Below are 11,364 nucleotides of genomic sequence, written 5' to 3' on the forward strand. Positions count from 1 at the left end.
TACGTTTACTTTTGAAGCAACAAATTGGGTTGAAAGCAGTCAACTCTGTTTCTAGTCATTTTCATTCTGGAAGTGGTAAATAGACAACTCTTAGTAACTAACAAAAATGCTCTCTTTTTGTTACAAACATTAATGCAACAGAGCTTTGCACTTGCAAAAATGAGCAGCAGTATGAACTTGTCCTATTCCTCAACAGTTGAGGCCGAGTTAACAATGGTTACTCCTCCAGTCTTTTGTTCTCTCTACTTGAATCATTGTCATGTTGCTTTTCATTCCTCATTTAATTCTCTGTTTTTACTTTAAATTCCATGTTTCTCCTTGTTATTTTTTCTCTTGTGCCAAAGCTTTTTGAAAAATTATCCTACTGTGCATGCTGCAACTAATGTTTTTCATGAATGGCTTGTATTAGAGTACACTGATGTAAAAGAAACCGAAATGTGACAACACTGGCCCTTTTAAATGATATGGTTTTTGATGTTCTTTCCTAGGAGGGTAGGCCCAAATGAAATACCTTCAATAGTATGTCTATTTTAACCCTTTTAGGTGATTGCCGAAGTTTTCTTTTCTTCTCTATTGTAAGACCAATTTGATAGGTGATTCTACTGGTTGGTATCTGGTTAGTAAGTACTGGAAGAAGGGTTGGTTGGTTGGTTAAAAAAGGGTTTTACCTCTATCTGTATGGATCAACCAACAAGTAAAAGAATTTATTATTTTATGATGAAATATGGATGATGGAAGTGAGTAGTACAAGGGCTAGAAGTTGTTCTGTTCTGTCTAATTAAGTGGTGTAGCGGCAGCCAATCAATGAAAAATCGTCATTATCCGCATGATTGAGAAGATGTCAAATTTTCTACTTGTACCACCTTATGTTGAATTTAAGGGAGCTAATAGTGAATTTGAAGGCTATACATGGTTGTATTGGCTTCTAGGAGTTTGGGTCATGCGTGGGTAGGTTAGTTTGAGCTTAAGCTGGTGCACTAGTGCTCTCTCATATTTTTGTGGGGATCATGCTATCAGAATTCTTTCATCCTTGCTCTTGTTTGAGAGCTGAGAGTTTTTTTTTTTTTGAGATAATCAATATAGAGTTCTGAGTTTATTTTCCTGACTATATATTAATTTCCTCGAATAACTGTGGACATTACCTCCTTTTTCCTACTATGTTGCTGGTTGAACATACACATAGCAGTGAGAAACCATCTCAAAAAAGATGAAATTCCAAAAATTGACAACTATGCAAGTTGAAGCAAAAAGGAACTAACTCATACTGTTCTATGAGAAGTTTTAGATGTGGCACCTGTTCTTATTTTCTTGTAGTCTAGCTGAATTTGTTGAGAAAGGGAAAGGATAAATGGTAGAATCATTCACACACTATTCACCTCTTGTGATGTATTTATGTTTACTTCACTGTTGCTAGTGCCTTTTTCAATTTTGATAGTTTTTCAAAACATATCCTTATCAGAAAAATAAAAAAGAAAAATTAATCTTGGATAACACATGACCATATAGGAATAGACATTTTACTAATTAACCCTTTAATTAATTTCTAATTTTATAATGTCATGATAGATTAATTTGAGAGAGTGTAGGATACAATTAACTTCATTTGGAGGGTTATTTGACCCAAAATAAATAAATAAATAAATAAATAATCATCTAGCTAGCATGTGAAAGAATTGTCTTGCATGTAACTTTGTCTTGATTTGTAGTATTATATGGTGAAGTTTGGTCTTCAATTCAAACAAGTTTTCTTCATAGTTATTAACGTGGATGACTATGATTGTGATTGTGATTGTGATACCTCAACTAATATGATTGTGATTGTAATTGTGATTGTGAATGTGATTCCTCATTTGGTGGTTGCTCTTTGGTGTTTTCTGAATCATCATCATCATCACTAGAAGTATTCGAGCTTTGGTACACTTATTGGTTTGGGTAGTGGGTTTGAACTTCCCACATCCATGAGTTCCTGCCAAAATTATTCCATTATTGATTGATTTGAGAGAGCAATATATTTCTTGAATCTATCATAATCTATCAAGAGCATTGTAGAAACTTTTGGTTTCTTCATTAATATGCTTTATACTAGATATGCTTCTAGTATGTTTGATAGTACTAATTTAGATTGCACCACCGGGATGCAATCATTAATGGCGCATGCATGCATAAATGGCCTTAGACCCGTCCAAGAATCTTCATTAGAGATACCTAGTCATCTTTGATGAAGCTCTTCTTGGATTGTCCAGTTGGACAGTTCAGGAGCACAAGTCTGTATTGTAATTAGTAGTTCTACTGCTTATAGTCCATCTCGTAGAGATTTCGTGTAGCGACTCCTTGTGTTCTCCAAGTGCATACTAGACAAGGTATAAAAGTACACCTAGTCTATGTCGTGTATTTGGAGAACCATGGAGAGATGCTGCCGAAATTTCATTAGAGATGAGCAGAGCGGTATGAGCTGCTTTTTACAATATAGACTGTGCATTCCTGAATGGGAAAGTAGGATGAACCAACATATTAGAGACCAGTTAGAGGTGAATGATGTCATATTGCATGCATTATAAGGTACTTAATTGAGGTTAAGATTAATTAAAACGGAACGGTAATTTTGAACTTTGTTGATTTGGCAGTGGCATTTGTAGTGTAAGAGAGAATCAGATGGATAAAAGTTGGATAAATCAACATAGGTTGCACCCGGAATACATACAAGGGGTTAAGGAATTTATTAAATTTGCATGCGAAAATAAGCCGTTGTTGAATGAAGTCACATGCCCATGTAAACGGTGTCGTAATGTCAAATTGGTGGAGAAAGGCCTGTTAGGGGAACATTTAATGATCAACGGGTTTCTTCCAAGTTACACCAGTTGGATTTTTCATGGGAAGAATTTGTCATCACCTGTGCCACACAATGTGAATGTCGGGCAAACTGATTCGAATGATGGTGATGAAACTTATGAAATGCTATACGAAGGATTTGGACTTCCTCCACCAAGCTTTATTCACAAGGCAGCAAGTTCTGGTATTAAACAAGGTCCAGATGAGAAAACCGAAAAATTCTTCAATTTATTGAAAGAGGCCGAAAGAGAGTTGTATCCTGAGTGTCAGAAGTTTTCAACGCTCTCATTTATTGTTCAGTTATTGCACACCAAGTGCCTTAGTGGATGGAGTGACAAGTCTTTCACGATGTTGCTTGAGCTTTTGAAGGTTTCGTTCCCAAAGGGTGAAACTTTGCCAAAGTCATTTTATGCAACTAGGAAACTTCTTAGGGACTTGGGCCTCGATTATCATAAGGTACATGCATGCCCAAGGGATTGTTCATTATATTGGAAGGAAACAGCTGGTATGGATGATTGCATAGTCTGTCATATGCCTAGATACAAACAGTTTGAGGGGGAGGAGAATGATGTTAAGAAGAAGCAACAAAGAATTCCACATAAGATTGTTAGATACTTTCCATTGATTCCAAGGCTTCAAAGATTGTTTATGTCATCCAAAACATCTTCTTTAATGAGATGGCATGCAGAGGGCCTAATTGATGACGGCAAAATGAGACATCCCGCTGACCCTCCAGTTTTGGAAAAATTTTGATAATTTGTATCCCAAGTTCGCGAGTGAGCCGCGCAATGTTAGACTGGGTTTAGCAGCGGATGGATTCAATCCATTCAAGGCAATGAATGTCTCTTATAGCAGTTGGCCAGTTATTATAATGCCATACAATTTGCCACCATGGTTGTGCATGAAGCAACCTCATATGATGATGACATTGCTCATCGATGGTCCTTCTTCACCTGGAAATAATATTGACGTCTACTTACGCCTTGTAGTGGATGAATTGAAAGAACTGTGGGAAAACGATGTTGACACGTATGATGCGGAAACTAATCAGATGTTCCGAATGCATGCTGTGTTATTGTGGACTACAAATGATTTTCCTACCTATGCAATTTGTCTGGATGGAGCACGAAAGGTGCTTTAGCTTGTCCTTGTTGTAACACACATACTCGTTCTCGATATTTGAAGAACGGAAGGAAATTATGTTACATGGGGCATCGTCGCTGGTTGAATGAGGGTCACAAATTTCGGAAAGCTAGTGCGTCTTTTGATGGCACTCATGAATTCGAACCATGTCCAACTCGGTTATCAGGGGCTAATGTGCTACAACAACTAGGCCCTAAGTTCAAATTGAATTCTAAGCGTCAACAATCTAGCAAACGGAATAGAAAGGGGAAAGAAAAAGAGGAAAATGAGGACTCGGGTCATAATTGGAAGAAGAAGAGTATTTTCTTTGAGCTATCATATTGGGAGCATAATTTGATTCGCCACAATCTTGATGTGATGCACATTGAAAAGAACGTGTGTGATAATGTATTGTGGACGATATTAAATGTTGATGAGAAAGGGAAGGACAATTTAAATACTCGTCGAGATTTGAAAGATATGGGAATTCGGAAGGCACTACATCCTCCGAAAAGGGTTGGAAACAAGTATTATTTGCCTCCTGCATGTTTTGCCATGAACAATAGAGAGAAAAGTCTATTCTGCACACTTCTAAAGAATATCAAAGTTCCAGATGGTTACGCATCCAATATTTCTCGACGGGTTAACCTCAAACAGCGTAGCATATCTGGACTGAAAAGTCATGATAACCATATACTCATGCAACAAATACTTCCAATAGCAGTGATAAATTTGTTACCGAAGAAAGTGGTTGAACCATTAATTGAGTTAAGCAATTTCTTCAGGCAGTTGTGTTTCAAAACCCTAGAGGTGGATGGTCTAAATCGTCTTCAGTCCCAAATCGCTCTTACACTTTGCCATCTTGAGAGAATTTTTCCTCCATCATTTTTCGATATAATGGAGCACTTACCCATTCACCTAGTAGAGGAAGCGAAGATTGCCGGTCCAGTGCAATATCGATGGATGTACTTTATAGAAAGGTGTGTAATTCTACTCCAATGTCCATTTTGTATATATTTGATTGTTTATACTTGGAAGTCATGTATGTATCTTTTTGTTTATAGGTACCTTATGACGCTTAAATCATACATGCGTAATCGAAGTCATCCTGAAGGTTCAATTGCACAGGGATACTTGGTCGAAGAAAGTATGACATTTTGCTCAAGGTACTTGCATGATGTTGAGTCGAAATTGCATCGACCGTTAAGGAATTGCGATGTTAATGACAATCCTGAGATATTAATGGGGCGGGCTCTAGGAAAAGGAAAAGGTTTTGTTCTTGATAACACAACATGGGTACAGGCTCATCGGTATATGTTATTTAACATTGCTGCGGTTGTCCCATATCGAGAGTAAGATAGATGCAACCTTTGTCTCATTGTGAATGTATTTATACCAACTATAATTATCGTGCATTTTACAAGTAGTTTAATTGTGTAGGGAACATCGTGAATTTATTAAGCGGTCACATCGTCGTCTCAGAGATTATGATGTGGATCGTCGTCACAATGATGAGTTTCCCAAATGGTTCAATTCTCATGTAAGTGCATGTTAAGCACAAGTCTTCTATATTTTTTCAATCCATGTGCTTCTATATTTTTGAAGTTGTTAATTGATGTTTAATATTGATAACTTTCTTTGAAAAATAGGTTGCTGAGCTATTAGCTACTGAAAATGTAGCGTTGTCAGAAGAGATTAAAATTTTGGCTTTGGGACCCAGCCGAAAGGCCACCAGATTTAATGGGTATATAATTAATGGTACTAGGTATCATACTAAGAGTTGTGAGTTGAGAAGAAAAACTCAGAATAGTGGGGTTATGGTGAAGGCAAAGACTTCCAGCTATGCAAGTGCGAAAGACATTAATCCAGTGGAAGGTGATGTAGCGTACTATGGATATGTGACAGATATTATTGAATTGTATTACTCACACGACCATAGATACATGTTATTCATGTGCAACTAGATTGATAACAATAAGGGACTCAAGCAGGATGATTTTGGTTTTACACTTGTTAATTTTAATCACTTGTTATATGCGAAGAAACAAGACAGTGATGAGCCATTCATCCTAGCATCTCAAGCACAACAAGTCTTTTATGTTAATGATTCTGGTGATGAAGATTGGAATGTTGTACTCAAGATGAAACCTAGAGACTTGTATGAGGTGTGTGGAGAACAACCAACTATTGATGAAGGACTACATCACAATGAAGTGGAAGGATTTGGTGATCAAGAGTAAGATGTAGCTTCCTTCACTTGTGAGGAGGATATGGATTGGGTTAGGCAAGGTATTGATGGAACAACTGTTGATGAAACTATTGGACCTCTTGAAACATCGACAGAGGCACAATTTGAAGATGACGAAGAACTGATATGATATTGTAATTGGCAGCATATTCACTTTTACATTTGTGTTTTCTGTATGGATATTCATATTAATAAAATCTTTGCTTTTGTACCTTTGTACCTTTCGTTAAATGGCCATTTTTACCTTTCATGTACTCTTATTTTGTTTTGAATGCAGTAGATATTTATAGATTATCATGTCCTTACTCTTATGTTTGTAGTTTTTTTATAGATATTATCTATGAGTTCTAGCTTCGACCATTCTTCTAGTGAAAGTGAGCAATCAAGCTCTAGTAGTTCTAGTTTAGATGAGACTCAGAACACACTCAAGATGAAAGTCATACCCGATCCACCGGCATTATGGCATCCACCAGGCAGTCTTCCTACCATATCACGTAGCGGTAGTACATCACATGGCTCTGTTTCAGCTGGTATGTATCAACTTTGCTTGATATTTTCTTATGGTGTTTTTGAGTTAGATTTGTAGTCCTATCTATCATACATCATGCATGGTTATTTTAAAAAAAAATAACCATGAAAAGTTCATAGTTTTAAGGATATTCATGAAAAGTTCAAGAACATGCAGAATAGATTCAAGATTTGTTCATTTGATAAAAGTATTGGGACAAATTTGTGGGATTTTCAAAGATATCATAAAATTTTGTTAGTGCCAAAAAGTGACCACCTTTTGACCCAAATTTTCCACTGAATGTCCAAACCCACTACATCTGCCACTTTCCTTACTGGAGTTGGCTCCCTCTTCCAAGATAAATTCACAGCCCCTAGACTGCCTCCAAGCACTAAAGCACACACCTGAGGAACCTCAAATTTTCTTCTTCAGCCCCACAACACAAGTAGTAGAGGTTGCTTAGTAATTTGAGTGGTGAACAAATTGCCTAGAAGTGCTTGACTCATTCACTTTATAGTCTGCACACAAACCTCCCTCTTATTATACCTTCCAAGGGAAATCTATCGTTATCTTCTCAATCCTTTTGCAGAAACTATAACAACTAAGTACTTTCAAGTTCTCTGGTGTGGATGAATTGCCTGTTGGTTTTTGATCTTTGGAGGGGGAGGGGGATAAAGAGAGAACATCTGGTCTTTATATTGTGGTCTTCAAAGCTTCTATGTATTTTAACATGTTGGTGCTTATTAGGCTACAGTACAAACTGGATGACAAGACACCTTGACTGAAGCTAAATCGAAACCAAGAGAATCAAGAAGAGATGAAGCTCTTAGGTTTGTTTTGGGTTTTCGTTTTGGGGTTGATCTGATTTCAAACTCTCATTCCATTACACCAATGTTACAACTGACCTATTTGGCTCAGGTATGGTTGACCTGACCTACTTGATTCAAGCTTAGCCTCCACTGATGTAGGCTTGAATTGTAATCTAAATGGTAGAGACATGGTCCTACACAACAATTTTGAAAACATATAAGAACATATTTTAAAAAAATATTAAAATACATCTTATAAATATTTCAAGACATATTTAGAGTGCACCGATTGTATTTCAAATAATGAACAACATTGTTATTATGAAGAGATTTATCACATAGATCATGTTTGGAGGATTCAAGATGTGTTGCTGAAGTATCTATCAAGTGTCCATTATTATGAAATTAAAATTTTAAATAAGACTCATTGAATAAGTATCGGACATGCTTTTAAGAGTGTCTGCAGAGTGTTGTATTCAACACGGCATTTTTTTCCATAGAAGTGTCCTTGCTTATTGTTGAGACTGATTTTGAATATAGGAGTTCATATCGTTGATGTTTAGTGTGTTGACTTGTGGAAGATCCTCATTGTCTTTGTTGCTGGTCACTGTCTTGGTAGACAGAAGTAGATTCTCATACCTAATCCCCTCGTTGGATTTTCCATTTTGTGCACTGAAAATGGTATCAAAGAAAGAATCTGCGAGGATAGAACTTCCTTTGTCTGAACCAATTTCGTAAAGTGAACCACTATTGTTGCCATCATCGCTGGTTTGAAAAATTCCACTTGAAATGCTTTCGATTTTAGGAAGAGGTTGGCGGGCTAGTATGGAAGCTAATACCTGGCAACCTCTGTGTCCATAATCTGCGATGATGTTTGTGTTTGGGTATGCATGTGCAGAAGGGAGCTCCTCAGCCTTGGGTAAGTACCCGGTCAGTTCCTTTTCGGGACTGTCTCGAGCTTCCCAGGTGTTCTTTGACATGTTGCCTTTTAGTCGAACTCGACAAAGTACCCAATCGTCCAACTGTGACCGCAAGAGACATTGTTTTTATAAATCAAGTTGATATCATCTATCTATACATGTTTGAGTATGCTTGTGATGTAGTGTTTGTTTAGAATCTTGATGCTAGTACAGTGGTAGAGGTTTAACATGTTCTATAGGGCAGAGGCTGAAGATCATTGTTATTCAACTTGGCCAAATCATGGACAGGTTACTCTATTTAAGATCTTTTGTGCCTCTAGGAATGAGGGAGGTACATCATGGTGCCGCTGAAAAAATACAAGAGTCTTTTGTGAAGAAGAACCCGAAAGTTCAGCCCCAATTCGCAAAATATAAAACAGTGAAAAGGCCTTATCAAATCTGTAAATGAACAGACTACTTTAAATCTAGTGTAACGATGAGTAGTGCAAAAAATATATATTAATATTTGAAAGAGAGATTTAGAATTCATGTTGAACACTATTATAGAAAATAAGCAAGAAAGAACTGTGTCATTGAGTCTAGGACTATTAAAATAATAGAACGAATCTTCAGTGACCAATTGACTGCATCATAAAGAAACTGATATTAAGCTTACTACTATTGTTTTGTAGGTCCTAGCTCAAGTCAAGCCACACAAAAGCAGACAAGGGGTCCCACATATGTGCATGGTCAATGGGGTACTAGTGAAGATGGCATTTTAAAAGTTATTCCAAACGAGTTGAATCAAGTAGTTGAAGGACACACATCCCTTGCTTCACATTTGGGCGTTTTGGCATGAGATGGGAGTCTTGCACCACTCACTTTTACGACTTGGCATTATGTTCCAAAACAAAACAAAGATAACATATGGAGGGAGATAAAGGTATATATGGATATTTAATATGAAATAAGTTACAATTGTATTCCATATGAAATGCATATTACAAGTGTAGTTGACATTGCATATTACAAGTGTCTATAATTATAATGCAGGCTCATACGGATGCAGATGAATCCATGAAGAGAACAATAATGGCTTCATTTGGAAAGAAATGGAGAGATTGGAAAAGTCGAGTGAAAACAATGGGATACAAACCCTTCAAGAATGATGCAGAAAGGTTGGCTCATCGACCAGATAGAGTACATGAGGATCAATGGCGGGCTTTGGTCTACTATTGGGGCACTCAGTGTGCATCGGTAAAATTTTATTTATGTGAAAAAATGTTTATATATGATAATTTTTTATAACATCTTAAATAAATTTCATATTGGACAGAAATCAAGCAAGAAGAATAGAAAAATCCGGAAGAAGAAGACATTACATCATAGAACAAGCCGAAAGCCTTTCTCAGTAGTTCGACTGGAGGTATAATTATTCTCTCCATTCATCCTTTTCATTCTTTGTCAACTATATCTGTCTATATGTGCTAAAAAGGTGTCAACAATTTGCACCATAATGAATTTATACCAATTCTACAAAAACAGATGTTATTTGCTTAGTTGTTTATTTTATTTACTTAACTTGTTCACATATTTAATTGCTTAATTATTTAATTTTCTTATTTATCTTAAGATTTTGGTTGTCTTTCATTTATAGGAGACCAAAAAGAACAATGGGGTTCCTGCTAGTAGGTCACATGAAAGATGGGACGTCAAATAGTGATTCAGTTACTGAGGTTATGGTATGTAATACTACTTTATCTTTGGACTTTTAATATAATTTATATTTATATTGGAGGCTAATTATTGAATTCAAACTTGCAGACTCAAATGAATGAGTTAGCAGAGCACATGGAGGGATCTTCTACTGACCCTGCAGCATTACAGGAGCAAATCTTCACACAAGTTATGGGCCCAGAGCGACCTGGTCGTGTTCGGACGTTTGGATTGGGACCGTCACCCACTGATGTTTTTGGAGGTGGATATAGGCGGTCACAAGAGCAGAATCGTCTCTTCCAAACTCAAGTTCAGGAACAAGTTCAAGAGAAACTTCAACGGTATCAAATGTAGTTTGAGTCGAAGATGAATGAAGTAATGGAGAAACAAATTCAGGCTATATGCACAGATTTTCAATCACGAATTTAGTTTTTGGAATCTCAATTGCAAGCTGCAGGCGTTCCCGTTGATCCAGTTGTTGCACCATCAAACCCATTACATAGGCAGCAGGTATTTTAATTATTTTTACTAGTTATTACTTTAAATTGCCTAGAGCTAATATACAATTTAAGTCTCTTATTGAATGATAGGTTGTGGATTCACTTAGTAGTCATCCCACTGTTCGGCCAATGTCACATCAACAACAATCTCATGCATTTTCATCCCAAGAGGTAAGCAATCATTTAATCAAAGCTTTTTTGACAAATAACATATCTTATTAATTACAATACTTGCTCTTATTAAATATGGGTTCACCTTTCAAAGAAAGAGAAGAAGAATAAGAAGAAGAAGAAGAACTAACAAGGTAAAAGTACTAATATCACTAGTTCGTGGTTTATGTTCATTTGATTTGTAAGGCATTGTTGGTTCTGAAATTAGGGTTTTGGTTGTTACTGTTGTGACTAGTGACTAAATTTGGGTATTTTTGGAGATGGAAAATTAAAGGGGTGACCATTTATGAAGTCATCTTTGCATTTGAAGCTTTGAATTTGGGCTCAGGGCTTTGCTTTCATTGTTGTACTTGAAATCTCTCTTGCTATGTAATGGCTGCCAAAATGTGCACTCAGCAACATGTGCACTCTTAGAGATAGTCTTCATAACTACAGATAAATGTCATAATCATTTATCACTCACCTTTGATGCTTATAGCATGAAAGTTACAACTACATATATTTTCATTGAGATGAGCCAAGAACAGTACTCCACAATGGTGATCTGTTGTTCTATAGTGAC

General features: G+C 36.6%; 2 protein-coding genes across 2 annotated transcripts; one reads left to right on the forward strand and one right to left on the reverse strand.

Annotated features, from left to right (window-relative positions):
- The first annotated feature begins 5,156 nt into the window (after positions 1 to 5,156).
- Positions 5,157 to 5,936, forward strand: LOC145789562 (uncharacterized). Its single transcript, XM_082866355.1, has 3 exons — positions 5,157 to 5,303; positions 5,392 to 5,491; positions 5,601 to 5,936. The coding sequence occupies exons 1-3, from the start codon at positions 5,194 to 5,196 to the stop codon at positions 5,913 to 5,915; spliced, it is 525 nt and encodes a 174-aa protein (XP_082722481.1). The 5' UTR covers positions 5,157 to 5,193; the 3' UTR covers positions 5,916 to 5,936.
- A 2,092-nt stretch (positions 5,937 to 8,028) lies between these two features.
- LOC145819969 (uncharacterized) lies at positions 8,029 to 8,496 on the reverse strand. Its single transcript, XM_082914141.1, has one exon. It carries the CDS (start codon positions 8,494 to 8,496, stop codon positions 8,029 to 8,031), a length of 468 nt encoding a protein of 155 aa, XP_082770267.1.
- Between the last annotated feature and the right edge of the window lie 2,868 nt (positions 8,497 to 11,364).

The sequence above is a fragment of the Camellia sinensis genome, chromosome 1 (genome assembly GCF_055761805.1).
Source record: "Camellia sinensis isolate YWXY chromosome 1, ASM5576180v1, whole genome shotgun sequence".
NCBI classification, from domain to species: domain Eukaryota; kingdom Viridiplantae; phylum Streptophyta; class Magnoliopsida; order Ericales; family Theaceae; genus Camellia; species Camellia sinensis.